At 45.4% G+C, this 23022-nt stretch overlaps 1 protein-coding gene across 7 annotated transcripts in view; it reads left to right on the forward strand.

Moving 5' to 3' along the window:
• MTMR3 (myotubularin related protein 3) overlaps positions 1-23022 on the forward strand; it is a 2389252-nt gene that overhangs the window by 1619549 nt on the left and 746681 nt on the right. For all 7 annotated transcript variants that reach the window (XM_069619294.1, XM_069619290.1, XM_069619289.1 and 4 more), the window contains one exon: positions 2148-2276. In XM_069619294.1, coding sequence (XP_069475395.1) covers positions 2148-2276 — 129 coding nt within the window. The remainder of the gene's footprint in view (positions 1-2147; positions 2277-23022) is intronic.

Below are 23022 nucleotides of genomic sequence, written 5' to 3' on the forward strand. Positions count from 1 at the left end.
GAGACAGTATTTTATGTTTAAATTTAATCGCTGTGACACAATGGAGATCTTAGGCGCTAAATTGGGGTATGAGAGAAACACAAGGTTTTATAGACTGTGGTACAGAACAAATTGAAACTGCCAAACATTTGTTATGTTTTTGTGATAGTCTTGCAAACCTTCGTGAAAAGTATCTTATACGTTAGAAGAAATCCAGTCTGAGGATATTGAAATTATTTAGAAAAGACTGATGCAATTCAACGATATGAATCTGATATACCATATGATGAAATTTTATGAATTAATTGTATTAGTTTTAAAGGATTTATCAGAGGATATTTTTGTATGTAAATTTTAATAATGATAGAATGTGTGATTATGTGTTTTAAATTTGTTTGTATATGTAAAGCCACTTGTGGCTGTGAACATATTATAAATAAATAAATGTCAAGCTGTAGAAGTTCCGAGTGACCACCATTTATGAAGTAATCCCACTTTTAAAGAAATGGGATTATATGGCAAAGTTGGATATGAAAGATGCATACTTTTGTATTTAAATGTTCACTTGTCACTGAAAGTATCTGTGATCAAGGTGAGCTCTCTCCACTTTCAGGTCAATGTACTTCCTTTTTCGAATTGCATCGGCTAGATTGACACCTGGTGTATTCAGAGGTCCTCACTGTGGTGGCGGGGCATCCATGCCTGAAGAACATATCTATGTGCGCTTATTTAGTTGAGTTGCTCTTAACAGAAGAGACAGAGGCACTTGGCTTATTCAACATACAAAAGACTATAAATCATCTGCGCCAATCAAGTTTTTTGATCAACTAAACAAATTCATGTCTCATCCCATCATGGAGAAAACAATTGCTCTGGGCAATGTTCAACACCAAACAAGCACTAGCTTACCCCTTACAAGTTTGTAAGCAATACTATCCCAGATTCCCTGTTACCCAGTCGGTACTCTGATAACAGTCAGAAAGGTCATGAAATGTAATGATGGTTTCTTGTATTCATTGTCCTACACACAATGCTAAATATGTGCCTTTTACAACAATGTCTCACCCCATGAAATTCAGCTGATTCTGGAGATTTTTACACTTAATTTAGGAGTTCCCCCATTGCTCAGCCCATGAGCACATAGATGACATCACAGATTGCATCAGGGATGGCAAAACAATTACATCAATGGGGAACTCAGAATTAAGGTTGTCTTAACTTCCAACTTCCAGTACATTTCACAGGTTTGGTTAAGTTGAGTTGTTTTTCCTTTATATGTTGCATAACTAAAGTGCTTTCCCTGTGCACACATGCCCACCCACCAACCCACAACTATTGAAAATGTTATTATCTGTTCAATAGGGGTTTCCATCCAAAGCTCCTCATAGAAGTGCATTGAAGTGTCTGCAAGACACTCATCTGGCTAAAAGCAGATACCAGTCACGCACATGGTGACTTGATGAGCACTGTCCAGGACCCTGTAAGTAGAAGTGCCGTTTTGGCCATTCCTTGTGGTCCATTCAAAAAGAGACTGCAAAACAAAATGGCAAGTTTGTTGGATTTTTTAAATGTATTGGTAGCCCAACGTCGACAATATATTTATTTAGCTACCAATGAGGTAAAAATTCTACCGGATGGTGTAGCAAAAAAGAGCCTCCAACCTAGTTCACAACAAATGTTTTGGTATATAATACACACCTGGGGACACAAAGGAGTGCTCAGGGAACACCACTCCCTTGATAGTCATGTGAACTACTACGGGCAGCACACCAAAATGGATTAGCAGCTGCAGGGGTAGCAAAAGGAAGTGTATGATCTGAGAATGCCAGTGAAATGTGTAGGGCATTCAGATTTAGCCAAAGCAATCCCGAAATTGGAATTCTGACAGAGCACCTAGCCTAGTTAATAAACTGCCTCATTTTTAGTGCTGCCTATGGTGGTTTATGTACATTGGGTACTCTATAGCCTGTTTTATAGCTCATACTCTAGTTACTTCTTCCATCAGTGGCTGCTGTGTTTAAAAGAGTCTGTCACACACTCTTAATTCCTGTGCCTCGATGCTTGCTGTTTCCTGCATTGCAGAAGTACTAAACTACTTGATCTACTTTTTAACTTTGAGTATATTGTTTAATATCTGCCTTTGGTGCTTTGCTTGTGTTTCCATACAGATTCCTCCCTTTCTAATACAGGAGTGGTCAACTTGGACATCCAGCCTCAGAAGCTACTGATCTTAGATGCTCGTTCCTATGCTGCTGCAGTAGCCAACAGAGCAAAGGGTGGGGGCTGCGAGTGCCCAGGTAAATAGATAAAATGAAATAAAAACAAGTCGATTGGTTATGTTTGGAGGATGTGCCATTTCTATTAATCTATGGCAGAAGACTGCTGATGACTGGGTTTAGCTTGGCAAAACCATGAACTATTGGATGAATATTCTTGTGTATGGCATGCCAATGGGTTTCAGAGTTCAGGATCTCTAAAAAATGCATCAGCTAGTTAAGTGTGGCTTTGGAGGGATATTTTTTACTTGATCTATTATTATTATGGTATTTATTGAGCGCGGCCCTAGCTTTGAGAAGTAATGGATAACTTTACAGAGGTATACAACATTACAGATACATAACAGAGCACTTTACACAGGTATACAACAGTAACGATATACAGCGGGGGGTAGGATATAGCTGGTCACAAAAGAGGGGTACAGCTGTACCGGGTGGCGAGGAGGAGAGGGGCAGGTGGCGTCTCGCTAGTCTGTTGGCGCAAGCAGCAATGTAATGGCTTAGGTGTTGAGCAGGTGAGATTCCTTGAAGCGGTGCGTCTTGATTTATTTTATGAATTGTAGGAGCGTGGGGGTGAGTGTGATGCGGACTGGGAGGAGGTTCCATAGTCTTGGGGCATAGGCAGAGAAGGCTGGTTTTCTGGTCCTTTCCTTTTTGCAGCAGCGGATTTCACGTCTGCACGGGTACTGGCTTCTGGTGGTGCGCTGTCTGTCGGAGATGCTGAGTTTCTCAGCAAGGTAGCTGGGGTGACTTGGGGGTGACTGCATTATAGATGATGCACCAAGACTGGAAGGTGATTTGTGTGTGCATGGGGAGCCAATGAAGGTCGATGAAGGCCGGGGTGATGTGGTCATATCTGCGTAGACCCTTGATGAGGCGTGTGGCCGCGTGTAGGAACGCTTCTCAGGGGGACATGGGAGGGCGACGGGAGGCCTTCGCGGAGTGCATTGTCCGCATCCAGGTGGGATAGGACCTGTGCTTGAACCGTGGATCTTCTTTTACCTATTGATGGTTTCACATTAGTTTTCTTTTTTATTTTGCATTGCCTAATTTGAGCTGTATTTTTTAAAGATCTTGAAAGGATGTGCAGGTTGGGTGGTTTTTTTCTTTACTTTGGTGTAGTCAGAAAGTTGTATACTGATTTGTCTTATGAGGATACTGGCTATCGTTTTCTTTGCAGTAGTTACTTGGGTCGCATTTATTTTTTATTTTAAGTTTTCTTGTGCTCAATTACTGAAGAACTAAGCAGTATTGTTTAAGGAACAATATATTTTTGTTGGCTGCATTGTAATCCTCGGTACAGTTGAATAAAGAAATGTGTGAAGACCTAGCTCTTGCAATTTTGAAGGACAATGTTGGACATGCCTATCAAAGCACATAGTGTGACTGGGCAGCTCGCCGCAAAGAACCACGCAGACTCTGAGTAGTTCCAAGGGTCTTTATTGTAACCATACAACAGATAGGCTGGCTGTAGATGCTAGTGGCTCACAGGGTCTAATGGGTCTTTAAGAAAGTTGTCACTATGGCCATCCCTCTGTACCTTGTCTTTCCTGTATGCCATGTCCCCACCTCTCTAACCCGGGTGTCTGTAACGGGAGACTAGGAACTAGGGCCAGTTGACCCTTGCTGTCTATCGTTCTTCCTGGGGCTAAGTGTGGCTTCCCTATGTCATTGGCTACCAGACTACCTAGGGGTCTTCTAACTCTTCTTCTCCTAGCCCCCTTAGTGTTCTAGGGAGTTTTGGATGTGCCTTATTCTGCCCAGTGTCACTCTGAATTCTCTCACACCTTCTCGTACCTGACCCTTCACTATACTGGTCTCAAGATATTCTCCTCTCACCACGTCTCTGCCTCCGATCTCTCACTTTGGGTTTCCACCTCCCCTCTTTGATATTACTTCTTTGTAATTGTTCCGATTATTGATCTTACCTTCAGATCTTAACTACACCTCTACCGCTGTTATCTTCTCTTCCCTCCTTCTCCCCACTCTACTTCCTTGCTTCTCGCTATTCTTGTTCTGTCTCTCTCTACTCTTACCACTAGCTACTCCTATACTCCCACTTCCCTGTCTCTCTTCCTACTCTCCCTCCTCTACTGTTCTTACTCGGCGAACACTATCCCTTCACAACCTTTACTTCCTACTACTACAACTGTTAGTGTGAACTAGTCAGTAGATACATTAATAGACTATCAGCCTTTACTACAAACTACCACTCTACTCCCTGTTTGTCTCACTCGCTACTCGGCTACTCCTGCTGCCTACTGTCTTTACTCCTTACTACTACCCCTGCCCCCACACTTCACTCTACTCCACCTCTACTACTCAAAATCTCCCCTCTCACAGGGATGCTCTCGACTCCTCTCACAGGGATGCTCTCGACTCCTCTGCTCTCTGACATCCTCCACCATCACTAACCCACATTCAACATTTCTCACACACCTCCTTAAATATCTCCCCGCCTCCCTGGATTGGATACTTCTATTGACCAATTGCTTACGTCACACGGGGTCCACTGATGTTCAATGTTTAAAGGCCTTTCTGTAGGTCTAAGGTTGGCCCAAATATCCTTGGCGGTGCAGTGGGTAAATGCCTTTGTAGAAAACAATCCCAGGTGGCATAGTGGGTGATGGGGAGGCCTTCCTGGCCTTTAACACAAATTCTCTGGTGGGCTAGTGGGGGCTCTGTATTTGCATAAGCTCTAGCAGGAACGGTCTGCCGGAGGCATGCCTGTGTTGTTGATGCGATGCCCCCTGGTGTTGTGTCAATCCTTGCTGTAACTGGCCGCGTTGTTGCTGTACCGCGCCAGTGTGTGCGGCCCAGCATTCCTGCTGCTGGCATCCACTCTGGGCTGCTGCCCCTGCTCCATTCTGCCTGCTGCAGCCTGGACGCTGTCGCCGATTTGTGTAAGGAGAGGTTGCGAGGGGGGACTGCCCTCACCCAGGCACCAGGAAATACTGCTTGGCTTCCATCCCCCTTGACAGAGCCAGAACGCTGGCCCTGTCGCAGTAGGTACTAGTTCAACACCATGAATGCAGAGAGATGCAGTACAATCCCACATGTGTTAAGATGGATTGCTATAATTTGGCCTGTGTGAGAAAGCTGAGGGTATTTTCCCTCCTATTCCCCACGGATCCTCTGTGCAGGTGGCCAAGGAAAGGCCTTCGCTTTTGGATCCCGACCCTGGGGGTGGACAAGTGAGGGAGGATCCCCTGGGTGGAGGGTCTGTTGGGGCTAGGAGTTGGGTACCTTTTGCAGAGACATTGTATCCCCCTTTCCCTAAAAATGACCAAACCAACCCATCCACCGTCTTCATGTGGCATTATAAACCAACTCCCCTGACTTCTTCATGACTGTGAAAAGTACTGAGATGAGGAAGGGGCAACTAAGAGCAGTAAGACTAGTTGCTTTCACCACTTAGGTACTGAGACGGAGAAGAGGCCTGCTGAGAGCAGTGGAGGTCAGGTATGTCCTCTTAATGATGGTCAGGCAGGGCTAATTATGACCTTTTAAAGGGCTGCAGGTGTAAAAGAAGCCCCACCTAATGAGTCAGTGAAGACATTTGGACCGCAGCAGTGGCAGTGAATTTGCAGCAGCAGAGGCGCCAAGAAGTACAGCGGGGTGCTGTACGTGTTCAACACGCGTGTGGTTTGGGGAAGAGCGCCCGCAAGCAGGTTGTCTGTGGAACCGACAGAAGCATGAAACAGGAGCAGTGCGATAAGGTTGACCCTTTTTTCCATTGTGAAAGGTGCTTGTTCTCCTGGTGCCAGAAGCCGACCCAGGAGTGCCTGAGGGGCTGGAGGTGGAGTCCTGAAGCAAAGAGGAGAAGGCCGGAAGACTATGCTGCAAGAAGGCACATTAAAGCAACTGGTGAGTTTCTAGATAGAAAGTAACCAGATATACAAGAGTTTGATGCTGCGAGTGAGGTTACTTAGTTACGGAGTGGTTGTGTGGATTGAAAGGCACGTTGTCGAAGGTCTCAGAATAGAATCCTTACAAGCCAACAAACATAAAAGACTTGTTTACGCATGAAAGACAACTGAATACTTTGTTACGGAAAGGTCGTGGCAAATAAAAGCATGTTATTGAAAGTCTCTGCATGATGAGAACAATTTAAAGGCCCATGAGAATTACAATACTTTACAAATTGCACAAGCATAATCAAGTTACTTATACATATTACGGTGGTGCCGAACGCCAGAGAATATTCAAACTATAAAATCTGCACCATTTTTGAAGGCCGCATTTAGCAACGAATTGAATGAAAGTAACTTACTTTAAACCCTTTACACGTTACGGAGGTGCCGAACGGCAGAGAACATTCAATTTATAAAACTGCATCATTTTGAATACCGCATTGAAAGAAACCTTTTACTTTTGAAGAAATCAAGAAAAGGGGAGCTGTCTCAGTATAATTACACACATCAGATAACACCTAAAGTGAAAGAAACTTTACATTGCAACTAACTTTCAACTGTTATTTCTACAAAAGCATTGTATATAAATATAAAGAGGCCAATGATGTTTAACTACAAAGTGAATGCCATGCCCCAGTCATCCTGGGAGGAATTTCCAAAATGCGGGTGAAGTATGCACAGAGAAAATTCAGATGAATTTCATCAAGTATTTATTCACTATAATTATACTTCTACAAATGCCCTAGCAGCACCATAGAGTTCCTTCCGTCTCAACCATCTTCTCTTCTATCCTCATAGCATTCAACACTCTCCATCCTTCCACATTCTCTGTTACCATTCCACCAGCTACTAGCATATTGGACACCTCCCCTTCATCCATAAACAACATAATCTATGAAGTGATCAAGTGTTCCCGGTACTATCTCTGATTGCCTTACTGAGGCTTTAGATCTTCCTTATGTACTTTCAGGCTTCATCACTCCCTACCGTTTCTACTATAACTATCCTATTTGTGTTCCATGTCCTACCATCCACAACTCTAACTGCTCCATGAAGTACCTCATCGGGCCCCTTCTGAATGCAAACGGTAACTTCACCCTCACAAGATCTCCTTCCTTTATAACACTTTCCTTCACTGCTTTCCTTACATTGCATCTCCTTTTTTTGTAACTCGGTTTCTCTTCAATGCACAATGTTGCTCTCTACATCCCCCGAGATCCATTTTGCTTTTTTGTTACTACAGTGGACATATTTTACTGTTGGCCTTTCTCTCCCTACTCATCTCAAAAGAAGATAACCCCCTTGTGATATGGGGAGAGAACCGATCGGCTGTTATTCTTTCCATAACCACTTTTCCTCAAACTTCATTATTATACAATGCACACCTGATGCAATCCTTTATCACCTTATTAAACCTTTCTGTGACCCCCATTGGGGTGGGGATGGTAAATAGACGTGAACTTGTATACAATGTGTGAGGAACCTGAGGGCATTCTCACACCTGCTCCCGTTGGATCCTCTTTTCATGTGGCCAGGGAAAGGCAATCCCTTTTGGGTCCAGACTCTGGGGGTGGAGATGTGAGGGAGGATCACCTGGGGTGGAGGGTTCTTGGGGATTGGGGAGAGGATGTCCACAGGCGAGACATGGTGCCCCCCCTTTGTCTTGTGATAACTAACCTTGCCCTCCCCCTACCTTTTATTGGCTGTTGCCAATCACTTCCTTTCATTTTTCCTCAGTCAGACCACTCTAGTACTGGGACGATGAAGAGGCGACTAGCAGCAGTACACACTATCATGCAAGTACACCACTCTGGTACTGAGACGAGGAAGAGGCTTGAAGACTGTTGTGAGGACCAGGAAACACAAGTAATTATGGTTAGGCAAATAGAATTAAGGGCTCACACCTGCAACCTGTTAATAGGTTGCAGGTGTATAAAATGTGGACCCGACAGTCAGGGGAGAGCAGCAGGAGAGAATCCATGTTGGGAGGAGCAGGCCTGCGAGGGGAGGAATCCTATCAAGAAGGAGGCTGCCGTGGAGGGTCCTGCCTAGAGGCCAGGACGCCAGAAATTCTCTCTAGCAGAGAGTGATGCGGAGGCCCGCCTTGGCCGTGAGAGGTTCAAGGCTGTTGGATCCTCTTGGTTGGGTGCGCACAGCCAGAGCTGTGTGGCACGGAAGAGACCCCAGTGCTGCAAGCTACCAGCAATGTCCGCGAGTGATGGGCAGAGCTGCCCGCAACCCTCAGAGATTTCTGAAACGGGAGCGAGTGGGCCTGGCAATGCTACAGAGATGTGTGCGCTAAGTGGAGAACAAGAGAAGACGACGAACGGAGGTGCTGCCAAGGACTGGTGAGGGAAACGGAGGGAGCACTGCTGGGGCTACTACAGTGCAAGCATGATTGCTGTATGAAAGGAAATAGATGTACAATGAAAAGTGAACCCAAAGTGAGTGTTTGTTATGAACATTATGAGCAAGTGGAACTATTGATCTCTAAGTGAAAGAAAGTAACAAAAGCATTATTGAATAGCGAACAAGAGGAAAGCTTTAATAAGCCTATGAATGGAAATACAGCAAGTACATGGCAATTGTGATAAATATTGAAAGACAGAGTGCATCTTGCGGAATAAAGTGTAAGGCAAGTAATGAACATTACTGAAGAGTGTGAAAGTAATGTGTGAAGGAAAGTGAACACCACAGAGTGAATTGTATGAAAATAATACACTTTGGAAAAGCCAAGAGACTGGCAAGGAGAAACCAAAGTGAATCGGAATCCGAACACAGGTGCAGTGTCAAGAAAACCTATGTGGGCAATGAAGCTTGGGGTTATCTTTTGTGTGACCTGTAATGGGTGGACCGTGTGATCCGACAACTGTGTCTAGACCGAGGTTACCCTGTTTGTGAAAGCCAAGGAAAATACAGATGGTCACTTATGAAAGTGCTTTCTGAAGTGAAAGCAGAAGAGCGCACTCTGAGAAATCATTAAGGAATCGGAAGGAGTGTAAAGTTGACCTGGAACTGGTTTTGAGTATTGAGAGACTGAAACCGAGTATGAGTTGGCAAGCTGGACAAGCTGATTTCTTTGGGAAGGGAACCCAGAGACTTTGTGGAACTGCCTTGAACTTGGGTAAGGGGAGCTGGAAAGTAAGCCCAGAGCTGGAAGAAGCTCAGCACTTTATTTTGGAACACTATTTTGTGTGTTGCTGACATCCTTACACATTGTTTAGCTATAGTTGTGAGTGCAAGTATAGGTTTTAGACACAGACAAACTTTTAAGTTGAACTTAGTGACTCAAACTATCCTTAGTTTCTTTAGCTAGGGAAATCGCACCTTCGAATAGGGCAAGATAGCCGTTACACCATCCGGACATTTAAGTTAATAAGTCTTTTTATTTTGAACTTTGAATCTTTGTTCTGTCTTGCTTCATGATGCCTTCACAAATGCCATTCTCCTATTGTCTGTAAGGATTTATGTGGGATATCTTTCACACTTAAAAATCTATTCCATAAACCCTATAACTTCTCTTTTCATTATATTCTTTGTAATTTTCACTTCAACCCACTTGGAAAATGTGTCTACTAAAGCTATGTAGAACGAAGGTATACCTCTATTGCTAATTTGTCCAACTATGTCAATGCCAACTCTCTCCAGTGGCATTTTCAGATTAGACATTTGCGTCATCTGGCTTTCTCTCGTTTTGAGCCCCTTCTCACACATGATACAATTTACCACCAATACTCGGATCAAACCCTTTTAGTCTTGGTGATGCCTTGTTGGCATTCATGGGCCACGTGTATGGTTCTTTGCCTCACTCCATGCGGAGGTATCATTCTGTCACCTCGCAAAACGCACTCCCCTTCTACATGTGCTTCATAGCTAATAGGCCATGTCCCACTTAATCCTGTCCCTTGCACACTCCTTTTTGATAAAGCACATTTCTCCAATAATTAATTTCTCACTCCCTTCAACCCCTCATCCATCTCTACACAAGACTCCCATTCATCTTTCGAGACCATTGTCTATTCAATTTTTATACAGTCGTCTTCTTCTCTGTCACACTGTGTACTTTCCTCTGCTTGTGCTACCAGTCGGGGTAGGCAATATACAGGCATATTCCCTTTTTTCCCAGAATATATTCCACATCAAAATGATATTCTTGGTGATGTATTACCCAACTCCCTATCCTCAAAGGAACTCTGTCCAATCCTTTTGTTTGAAGTGTTTCTTTAAGAGGCTCATAATCTGTGCAGACTGCATTTCCATCCCTATAGGAAAGCCCTGAATTTTTCTGTGTACCCTTTTATTGCCAGGAGTTCTTTCTCAATGGTCGAATAGTTTAATTGTGCACCCTTGAGTAATCTGCAGGCAAAAGCGATGATGTATTGTTTGTCATTCTCCACTTGCATTACAACTGCACCCAAACCTGTGTTACTGGCATCTGTCGATATGGTAGTGTGTCTCCCCATCACAAAGTTCTTAAGGGATGGTGTTTGATCAAGTCCATCCTTAATTGTAATGTATTTTGTACATTCTGCATTCCATTAATACTTGGTCTTGTCCTTCAGCAGTAACCTCCATGTTCACTGACATAGCTACAAAATTTGGAATAAATTTGGCCTATTATTCAGTCATGCCCAAAAAGGAGCATAGTTCATCCTTACTCTTGGCTTTCGGTGTCCTTTTGATGTTGCTAACTAACTTTTTGAACTGACACATTCAGCAGAAATTGTGCCCCCTAAGTTGATTGAATTTGCATTTCTCCTTGCTTGGAGTAAGAACTTTCTTCTAACACCTTCATCACTCTGCTCATCCTGAAAGCATATTACTCAAGGTACATCTTTAAAAATCTCATACATAATTCTTTGAAACACTAATTTGCCCAAGTCCAGTCCAAACGCCATATAAACAAATTGTAAAAGACCCTCGGGTGATGAATGCTGTTAGTTGTTTTGACCGCGGGCCAAGTCTTATTTGGTGATATGCTGAGGTGAAGCCAAAAAAGGAGAATACCTTAGTGCCACCCAGTGTTCATAGAGTTTCCGCCATATTAGGTCAAGGACTGTCGGGAATCACACATTTATTTAGGTAGCGAAGATCCACACAGAGTCTTCATTTCCCATTCGACTTGGCTACTTTAATGAGAGGAGATACCCATTCAGACGCCTCCATCATCTCAATAATCCCTTCAGCTTCTAGGTTCATCAATTATTCGTTTACCGTCCTTCTAATGGACATTGGAATGTTCCTATCTTTTTATGTATTACTGGTTTGGAACCTGTGCGTAACTTATTTTGAAGCAGGAATCCTTACAGACAACCTAGGTTTTTGCAAAACTAATCCTTTATTCCGGTGTCGTCACAGTACATCGTCTCTTTCACATTAGGATTGAGCTTGATCTACAGGTTTTTCTGTTGAAGCCAACTGAATTAAGGAGTCGTTCCTTTTTCCATGACACATACTTTTCTAGAGACGGGGGTAGGGCGGCCTCGCTGAGAGCTCCCGCCTGATTCTGCAATATCTGATTAATAAAGGCAGAAATAGCAGTTCATATAAACCAGAAACGCTACCACATCCGTGGGAAGGTGCATAGCGCATATGACTGACATCTTCAGCTCTTACTGAGCAAGGAACACCAAGGAACGATGTGCAATACGGAAGGAAGGGCTGATGGTGAGGAAATGAAAATACGGGACGGAGGGAGAACAAAGCAGATCCGTCTAAGCCAATTGCAGCGCGAGGCCAGGATCAACCTCTGCGCCTGGAATCCACCCCGGGACTAAGGCAAGACCTGAGTAGATGGCCCCGAGAGACAGCCCCCTTGGGAGCGAGTAGATGGGCCCGAGAGACAGCACCGGTGGGAGCAAGGCACAGAGAAATTAAAAGGGCATGCGTGTCATGGAAGCAGGTCTCCCAGTGACGGGTGTTGCGGTTGCAGCACCGGAGCAGTGGCTGGCAGAAAATAGACTACGTGCCAGCTACGCAAGTTAGCTGTGCCCTGTGACAGAGGGTGACATCAGCTAGTGAGTAACAACGTTGTGGGGCACAGAATCCCCCACTGGCAGCAGCACCCATTTCGAGGCCGCAGTAACCCTTGTTTTCTGGTCGAGAGCTGCATAGCCGAGTCCGGAGAGAGATGCGGGTTGCCTGTGGGAAGAATAAAAACAAGCTAGAGCCCTCGCAGCACCAGCTGGATTTCGCCTGCGTTGGCACTGGACACTGGGGGCGAGAAACGTTTACTGGACGAAGTGAATGCTTGGGTGCAGGAAAATGGACTGTTTGGCCACAAGGAAGCCGCAGGTGCCACACAACTGACCCGTGGTCGCAGATTTCAGACTCTGCTGTCGAGCAGCTGGAGCACCTCCCTGCACGAGTGGAACAATTGTGGATTGGAACAAATGAAACACTGAAGCGGACACTTTTCTCTGGCGCCAAGCCATGCGGTGCCCACTAAAGAACTGTGGCATTGGCCAGCCCCATACTCCGGTTGTTCTGAGTATGCCACAGCCAACTCCTCAATCCCACTGGCCTGGGCCCCTATCACTACTCACGGGTGTTTTCACAGACACCCAGCTCTTTGTTTTGGCGCCCCTGGTTGCCCTCTTTTTTAAAAATCATGAGGTCTAAGAATGCAATACTTTGGTTGTCAAAGGTCATTGTGAATTTTATGGTTGGTGCTTGTCTGTTTAACCATGTCACAAAGTCAAAAAGGTCTCCCTGGGTACCGTTCCATAGCATGAACACATCGTCAATATAACGATGCCACAATGTGATCTGCCCGTGGAAGGGATTTGTGTGCGAGAAGATGGTGTTCTCTTCATAATGGTCCATATATAAATTTGCAAGGTCTGGGGCATGAGTCTCTCCCATGGATGTGCCATGGTTTTGTTGGTAAAACAAATTATTGCACAAGAAGAAGTTCTTAGTTAACGCCAGTCTAATACACTCAGCAATAAAATTGGAGGGTACTGCCTGGTCTGTCCTTCTTTCTAGATATTGGTGCATAACCTCTACACAATGATCTTGCGGGATATTAGTATACAAAGATTCGACATCTAGTGTCACCAGAATGTCATGGGCTCCCAAATGAATAGTCCTTTGTCTATTTTTACACGCGACACGGAATCCAAAGACGCCGATTAGGTGCGGTAAGGAAAGCGCCTTTCCGCGAGAGAATGTCTTCCTTTGAGGTTGATCTCAATTTATATTACTGAAACTAAGGGGCAATACCTGCTTTTCTCTCATGCAGGCTCATGAAAAGTAATTACAGATCTGCGGATCACAGCGGTGCGAGTGTCCATAACGTGGGCTGATAGCATCTTGGCAGCGCGTTGAATTTCGTGCAGTTACACGAGTTGAGAAATCTTCCTGTCTTATATTATGACATGCAGACAGCAAGTAAGTGGCTTTCACCGCAGTGTATATATTTTTATAATCCTAATGATGACACAGGTGACTAATAGATGTCCCGTGTATTGTTATTGTGACCCTACAGGACAAATGATGCATTATGGGTAATGCTGTTTGCACTTTTCTGCCGAGGGAACGCGACTCATTATAAGAAATCATCAAATCGAATCTGGTAATTAAAATACCTTTTCCTACAAGTAATACCAACTGTATGATTGGCTTGAAAGGACAAAGACATGCCTGAAGTCCACTTTATTTCATTTTTAGAATCATGGATTTCTTTAGATGCCGAATGTACATGACGGTTAATCTCAAAGTCTAAATTGCCCGCCACACCTAAAAAGAAATTGTTTACCAGGTCAGTGGTATCCCTAGTCTCTTTCTGCATAATGCATATAGCATGCTGCGTTTTTCTATAGGCCTTTTTTTTTAAATTGATTTCGTTTTTGCTTGTTTTTTAGGTGCTAACTTTGATGCACAGGCTCCAGGCGCCATAGTTGAACACTGCCACTATTTTTCTGCGTCCTGAAGACGGGTGTCGGAACTGCACTAACCAAAGTTAGACCACGGAAGTGTTGTTCCTTGTCCCAGAAACACTTAAGTGTAGACGCAGTCTTAATCCATGTTGGATGAATACCTGTATTTGATACTGCCCTAATTCATGTGGGATAAACATTGTTACTTTGTTGAAGTCACTACTACTAACCTCACGTTACTCCAAATGAATAATCTTTGCAGTTCATTTATAAACAGCTCTCCCTGTGGGTGAATTCCCATGGTGGTGGTGTGTTGCTCTTCAAGCTACACCTGCATATAGTAGTGTTTTATGTGAGCATACTGTCTGATGTATAAATATTAAAATGTCTGTTTTGATATGAGGCCCTTTTGTTGAATTTAATGGTTTGCACCATTTTTTGTGAGTAGGTTTTGCCCAGTACTGGTGTCTGGTAGAGGTGGGAAGCTAGTGGTATACCCTGCTGTTTTTTCTATTTTGATTTCTCCAATACCACAGCCCCCATATAAAAAAAAAGAGGAACCCCCTATTGCTCAATTCTCTTCTTCACAATTAGACGGGCTGCTACCTTGGAAGTCCTCCCATAGGGGATTGAGTGAACTGAATGCCTTCTAAAGCTCCAAAGACGAAGGGCAACCAATTGACACTCAACAGCTATACTGCTATCCAGTTGCAAATGTCCACAGACAACATGGCAACGTCACGTGATGAGCCCAATGCATCAGGATGAAAATGGCCAGATCCTACAGGCCATTGCAGAATTAAGGACCGGGCTTAGCTCCAAGATAGACGCGGCCATAGTTGATGTGGGACTGCTGGCCAAGACGTGAGAAAGCTTGCCAAGATAACCACTGCGGTGGAGGAACAACTGAAGGAAAACGCGGCAGCAACACAGGAGCATGACACCCAAATTAGCATCCTGCAACAAAAGGTCAATCTACTGTAGAGCAGAGCGTAGGATACCGAAGGGAGAGCTCGACGTAACAACGTACGCATAGTTGGCCTATCGGAAGGGGCTGATCCTACGACTTATATCGAGAACATGTTTCTGCAGGATATTGGGCCGCAGAACCTCACAGGGCTTCACAATTGAGAGAGCGCATATGGCCCTCGCCAGGAAACCTCCGCCAGGAGCCCCTCCACGGCCAATAATTGCAAAGTTTTGAATTAGAGACAGAGAAAAGATTTTGTCCCTTTCAAGGCAAGGTGGTACAATACAAAGGGTGTCTGCATGCGTAGCAGTGTATCTGGATTACACCTTCCAAGTCCAGAAAAACAGGGCACCATTTACATTTGCCAAGACAAGGCTCTGCAATGCAGGCTTGAAATATATGTTAATGTACCCTGCCAGCCTCAAAGTCCAGTATAAAAAATCGCCCCCCATTCTTTGACCTCCCTGAAGAGGCCCAAGACTGGATGGACAGGGAGAAGATCTTTCCACTGATGGAGGGCAATACCTCCAACATGAAGCATAAAAACACTTTGAACATGGATGCAAGCACCAGAGAAGGCCCGGACCGCAGCTGAAAGCACGCTGATCATTAGAGCATATCACTGGGGTCCACACCGCTGCCCTCGGTCCAGATACAGAGACATGAAGGGAAGCCGTCCCTGAGGTCTATGGATGTTGGACTGAGATTGTACAGAGGGCAGGATGCATTTCGCAGCTTCACTCTACAACCTTGAACAAAGAGACCTCACCTACAGCTGCCATAAACCCACCCACAGAGTTTTCTTTCCTCTTGTTCTTTCTTTGGAGCGCTTGTTTATGCACTCAGCCGCCCCACACGAATCTGGGATTGTTCTCCCGGAGACAGTTGCGAAGAACTGATATGCCTGAGTATGGGCAACTACGCTGGGCAATTGTTGGTTGTTATAGAAGTTGGGGTATTTAGTGGGGGGGGGTTGCTAGTATTCAGTATTACACCGCTAATCATCTCCTTGGAACTGGTGCACTCACTATGGAGTAAGGTGTAAAGTTGGGGGATGGGGCTAGATGAAGAGCCTCGTTTGATAAGAGAGCTTGATGGCGGCTAAAGGGATAAAACTATTGACTTGGAATGAATGTAAGGGGCCAGAACAATTTTGTGAAAAGGAATAGAGTGTTCTCTTATCGCTGCAGGCACCATGTCAATATAGTCATGTTACAGAAAATGGGGAGGACGGATCATAGGTTCCACGTATTCGGTGTATGCCCCTGGGGTACAGACGTGGATTGCACCCACACTTTAAGGTAACCCAGTCCAAGAAAGACAATGAGGGCAGATTAGTATGTATATAGGGGCTCTTAGAAAATGTAGACTCCTGTCTAGTAAATACTTACACACCCAACAACAATACGGCCGCTTTATTCCAAACTCTGTACCCTAGGGTGGGCCCGTTTAGGAACGGAAATGTGATCTGGTGGGGGGAGACTTCAACTTTGTCATGAACCCTTGCATAGACCAGTCGGACTCTAAACAGTTGAGGCCAGCCCCACCGGCCAGAACTCTACAGATGCTGTTGACGTCATTTGAGTTGGTAGATATTTGGAGGATGCTCCAACCGAACACCAGGCATTACTCCCACATCACTTCAGTACAAACTGTCCAAACCAGACTCGACTATTTGTTTGTGGGGAACAATTTGGTGGACAGATCACTGACAACGGAATATAAGAGTACGGTTCTGTCCGATCACGCCCCGTTGCTACTGCAATGGCAATACACAGCCCCGACAACCCCCATTCCGACATGGAAACTGAGAGGCGAGTCGCTAACAGATGTTGCTTTCCGGGAGGATAATAAAGAGGGTATCAAAGAATACTTCCAACATAACAATGGTAGCGTTCACAATGTGGGCACCCTTTGGGAGGCCCTCAAGGTAGTTATTAGAGGAATAGCTATTGGTAAATCGGGGGGGCAGCCAAGCCACACTCAGCAGGGAATTTCCACTGGCGAGGACGCACTGCAAGCACTAGCGCGATCCCTTGCTGATCAAGGGGACAGACAAGCGAAAGAAATTGCCTTACGGCAACCGTGCCTAAACTGTTGGGAACGCCTCGGTAAGCACAGTTACACTAAATATGTAGAGAGACAACATGCAAAGGGGGACAAGCCGGGCAGACTTTTGGCATGGCTAAGTAAAAAAGAACAACAACACTCACCCATTTTTCCAATATGGACAAAGCAAGGCACCATATGCCACACCCAGGAAATTATTAATGCAGTGTTCTACAAGTTCTACCGCAGTCTATACCAAGAGACGCACACGCCCACCTCCACAAACATGGAAGAGGTTATGAACGACATTGATCTCCCTAGACTGAGTGAGGAAACAGAACACGATCTAGACACACTGATTACGGTAGACGAACTGATGAACACCATAAGAATGCTACACACTGGAAAAACTCTGGGTTCAGATGGCCTGCCGAGTGAATTCTACAAAGAATTTGCCTCAGATCTGGCCCAAACCTCCTGCAGGCTCTGACGGAGGCGCATGATAATGGCATTCTCCTGCTCAGCTTGAGAGAGTCAATAATAATCCCCCTGCTGAAACCCAATAAGCAGCCACAGGATTGTAGCTCATGTAGACCCTTGTCTATGCTGAACCAAGATAGCAAACTTTTAACATCAATGTTAGCAGACATACTGAAGAGGGTAATACACACACTAGTACACCCCGATCAAACAGGATATGTGCTGGGCAGGAATATGTCCTGGAACCTGAGGTGACTACATCATATCATGCATAGTACAGCCTCTTGGGACACACTGTGTGCTATAGCAGCTTTTAGATGCCATAAAGGCTTTCGACTCCATTAAAAGGGACTGGCTATTTGCCACCTTGCGCCGGCTAGGCTTTGGGCCATACTATTTACAGTGGGTGGAAATTATTTACAAAAACCTGATGGTTAGAGTCAGGACAAGTAGGCACTTCTCGAAGTCCTGGGTGCTGGAAAAGGGCAGTAGACAGGGATGCCCATTATGCCCTCTGTTGTACATTTTAGCGATGTAACCGGTGGCGGCATATCTGCAGAAGGAATACATTACGTCGGGTATACCAGTTATAGGGACTCATCACATGATCTCTATGTATGCGGATGACACTCTCGTATACGTGCAAAACCGCAAAGACAACCAAGAACTTATAATTAAAGCACTGGCATGCGTCTCCCAGATCTTGGGTATTACGGTCAGTATGGACAAGTCGTCCCTGTTTCCACTGGCTGCACTGGCGAAAACAAAACCCAACAAGTTTCCTGTGCTGGCTCTCAAGTGGAGCACGGCCACGTTCTGAGATTTAGGAGTCGACATATATCACAATCTGGCGGAGGAACACGATAATGACACACTAAAAGCCCTGGTGGGGGTCAAGAACTCCATAACGTTTTGGACTAAGCTGCCCCTCTCATTGATGGGCAGAGTGGCACTACTAAAGATGGTTGTCCTTCCCTGTCTCCTACATTACTTTGTGAATGTTCCATATAATCTTCCCAAAGCCTTCTTTAAGACGTTAGACACAATGTGCAGAGAATTCTTGTGACATAATGGCAGATGCAGGATAGCATTGGCCCTACTACAAAGACCCTACGAAGAAGGGGGCATTAGAGGGCTCCATTTCGAGCAGTACTACTTAGCAGGACAGCTCCAGTTCATGGTAGGGTGGTTAGCGGACAAATCTACCCTGGATACGGAGCTACTCCAACCGGCGGAGCCATGTATCCTGCTGAAGGAAGTATTGTGGAATTATGCAACTGCACGCAGGGCACCATCCTTATTTGGTGACACTGGGCACTCAGTTATGGGACAGGGCAATGGCATTACTCAAAATTAAACACCCATTTATTGTTCTGGCCTCGCTAGCACCAGACGCAACCCAAGTGCGACAGGTTATCTGCACACACTGGGAACTGAAGGGAGTTGCCAGGTTAGGCGACCTGCTCACAGGTACTGTATTTACACCATTCCAGGAGTTAGTGGACAACCCAGGCCTCCACCAAGGTCAATTTCTACTAAACCGAACTCTGAAGAACGCGATCACACGTAGATGGCCCATGTATAGGGAATCACTGGAAAAACACTCAGTTATAGACACCCTTTACGATATTGCCGAAAGTACACAGACTATCTCTAAGCTATACAAATGGCTCCTTACGAGCAGACCCATACCCGAGTTGGCCATACGAGCCGAGTAGGAGGAAGATTTGGGGGCCCCAATTCAAGACACACAATGGGCGCACATATTGCGATACCACAAGAAGGTATCCAGGAACACGAGATTACAGTTGATCTAACTGTATGTGACGCACCGAGCGTACTTAACTCCCCTTAAAATATCAAAATTTCCTGGAGCAGTTGCGCAGGGCTGCCCTAGATGCATGGCCTTGGATGCCGGCATACTGCATATGTTCTGGGTCTGTACTATCATAAGGAAGTACTGGGAGAATATTGCGGATACAATGAAGAAGGGGAACCTGAACATATATCCACTATCGTCCGCAGCCTGCTTACTGGGCCGGTTTACATGCCCGGAACATTCACGCTCTGCTTCTAAAATGAGACTTGTCGTTTGTTCTAGCGAAACGCAGGATAGCGACGACATGGAAGTCTCAGCAGGGTACCCATATAGCGGATTGGTGCCGGGACACAATGGGCACTTGCAGAGACAACAGTGTGGAGACGAGTGGCACACTTGAGCCTCTCGGATACCAATGCTGATATGGTGACATGGTACCAGATTACCCAGGCACTATTCACGCCTGCGCCACCAGAAACAGAGGCAGTGCAAGCACCCCACATAGCCAGACTTACTCGGGCATATTAAAGGGGCAGTGCATAGAGTACTGTATTACTAGCAACTAGGAGGGTGGGTACAAGGGAGGAGGAGGGAATGTTGAGGGTTTAGTAGTATAGGTTGGATGTTTCTTTTCAGTGAAGTTGGCGCAACTTTGCAATTTGTATCGTTTGACCCTGTCTGATTATGTATTTCTTGTTCCGCTGATGCCATGTGTGAGTCACATTAAAACCAATAAAAACTGTTTAAAAAAAAAAAGTTTCCAGAAGTAAATTCTTCCCCTGAACTCAAACTCTGCCACAACCATCCTATTATACCTTTCTTCCCACATCCATGAACAACTGCTTTAATGTCCACTTCCATTAGATTCTCCTCTGAGTATAAGCGTTCAAATATTATTTTTGGAAGAAGTGTACTTTGCGCCTGAATCTATCCTCATCTCCACACTCTTTCTATTGATATTCACTTAATCTCTGGGACCAAGTAAATCTTTCTCATCTTCACCTCTGTTAAATACAGCTTCTTCCTCATTCCCATACAGGCCGTCAATCAGGTTAATCTTCGACAAATGTGGGAGTGAATCGCATCTGAAACATCTTCTTTGAGTTATTGTTCCTCCCAAATTAGTTTGTTTACTGTGACATGGTTGGATACTTCGGAAATGGCTTCAGCATATTTTTTTCTTTGTTCTCTGTTTACCAATGTAGGGATTTTTTCTCCAAAGATTGAACGCATTTATTTGTATGTTCAACTTCTTTGGCAATCCCTGGACCTCCTCAAGCTGGGGAACACCCTTAGCCCATAGTTCTCTAATCTTGCCGTCTCTATACTCGAGCATGAACCTATTTTCTGAGCCTCTAATCTGTTTGTTGTCCAAACCCGCAAGTTCTTGCGAGGCCTCTCAGAGCAATAAGGTATTGTTGAACAGATTCCTCTTCTCTGTGTGTTCACTTTCCAAATGTATATCTCTCCAGAATGACACTTAATTTGTTTTCATAGTGCTTGTCCATCTTTGCTGAGCACTTTGCTTACTTATTTATGTTATCCGACTCATCAGCATTGAGATCGGGGAGGTCATCAAATTTGTCTTTACCTGCTGTGCCTGAGCAATGCATTCAGAACGATTTCTTTCTCCCAGTCCGTAATTTGTGCCGCATACAGCAACAGCGTGATTTTCAAATTATTTTTTCCAGAGCTCCCAAGGCACTGGTGGCTTTCCAGGGAAAGGAAGCAATGTTCCATTCGAAATTCCATTGACTACTAGCATATTACAAAAGGTTGGCTTCAAAATGGTTTTGGCAGTAACAAATCTTAACCATGATTTCAGATCAGCTAGAGGAGGGCCTAACTCAAACGGTAGGGATATGTCACGAATCAGAGGAGATTGGCACTTCTCCCCAGGGGTAGCCACCCCTTTTGGGACTAGGAAGGTGAGTCTGCTACACTTAATACTCCTTAGGGGACAGGGAAGCGGGAATCCCTCTGGGGGTAACTCCTGCTTGGGGGACAGGAAATCGCCAAAGAGGGGTTTGTCACCATCCCCCTGACCCCCAGACACTAACACCTTTATGGGTTATGTAGGGTTTAGGGTGTATGAAAAATTCTATAACCCCTTTAATAATGACTGACTCTGCTTCTGACCCATACTATGCCCAATCATTTTCGAATACAGCAGAGAGACGAGTAAACTGGACCCTCAGAGGAGCATCATTCAAAGAACCAATCGGGAGAGTGTCTCCCTGAAGCCCGCAGAGATCAACTGCGCCGAAGCGCTGACCGGTGGGGGGGCAGCTCGGAGAGTGAGAAACGCCAGACAAGGGGCCCTGACCTGCGGTGAGTCCAGAGCAACCATGAGAACTTCTGAGGGCATAGGCAAAGCCCAGGCGAGAAGCTGCCTACAGGTCCATGGCCCGAGCGCGCGGGAGAGTTGCTGATGCGTAGTCCAGTTGACGTGTTGCATAAGCGGCTCAGCAGCGCAAGAAGACCCAGGAAGACTGCACACCCCTCTCGAAGGAGCACCAGTCAACGCAAGTAGGTGGACTGGGAGGTATGATGGGAAAGGGAGAAAAGCCCCAGAGTGGCGAGACAGAAAAAAGCAAGCCCCGGAGTAGGGAGAAAACAAAGAAGACTCAGAGTGGGGAGAGAGAAACGGGCAAACCCTGAAGTGGGTAGAGAAAGGAAAAAACCCAGAGTGGAGAGGGAGAGAGGCAAATTCCAGAGTGGGGAGAGAACGAAGTAACCCCACGGGGATGGGGGGGAGTGAGAAACCCCAAAGTTTGAAGAGAGAAGAGACAGTAGAAGGGGCGGGGCATGGATATACCCCAAAGTGGGGGGATAGAAGGAAGAGAAGACCTAGAGTGGGTCTGTATAGAAGTGTCCCAGAAAGGGAGAAGACGGAAAGAACTCCCGGGTGGAGAGAAGGTAGAAGCAAAGCCCTGGAGTGGGGAGAGACCGAAAGAACCCCAGAGTTGGGAGTAAGAGGAAGAGAAACCCCAGAAAGTGGAGGGATTGAGAGAACTCCCTTGAAGGGAGTGAGAAATAAACCCCTGAGTGGGGGAGAGGGGGGTGAGTTAGAAACAAACCCTGCATTGTGGAGAAAACCGAAAAGCTCCAGGGTGGAGCGGAGAAAGAGTCAAACTCCCGAGTGGGGAGAGAACGGAGAAACCCCAGAGTGGAAAAAGAGAAGGAGGAAGTCCCCAGATTGGGGAGGGAAAGAAAAAAACTCAAATGACTCCCCTGAAGGGAGAAGGAGTGAGAGTAACCTAGATTTTGAAGAGCAAGAGGCCTGGCTAGAGTCCAGGGACTGTTGGTAGTCCATCACAACATGAACGGTATCCCTGGAACTGCAAACATAAGCATGGGCACAGGTAAAGAGACACAGCGCGTGGGAGGGAGGGGCAGAAGCCAGCAGCCACCCTTTTCAATGGGCAGTGCCCAAAAACATATCTGTTATTTTATTTCCTTTTTAAAGGTAGGGAAAGAGACTAGGTCAGTAGTAGGTTTCTTAACACTTCATTAATGTTTTGGACATCCTGACAACCACCCATTTTGACTTTCTTTTATTATAAAATAGGGCTGCCAGAGTTTCAGGAAAGACTAGTCCTTTTTGAAGGAGAAGATAAATGACAAAAACTGTAAAACACTGTATCTGTGTCCG

The sequence above is a fragment of the Ambystoma mexicanum genome, chromosome 10 (genome assembly GCF_040938575.1).
Source record: "Ambystoma mexicanum isolate Mex_15411 chromosome 10, UKY_AmexF1_1, whole genome shotgun sequence".
NCBI classification, from domain to species: Eukaryota; Metazoa; Chordata; class Amphibia; order Caudata; family Ambystomatidae; genus Ambystoma; species Ambystoma mexicanum.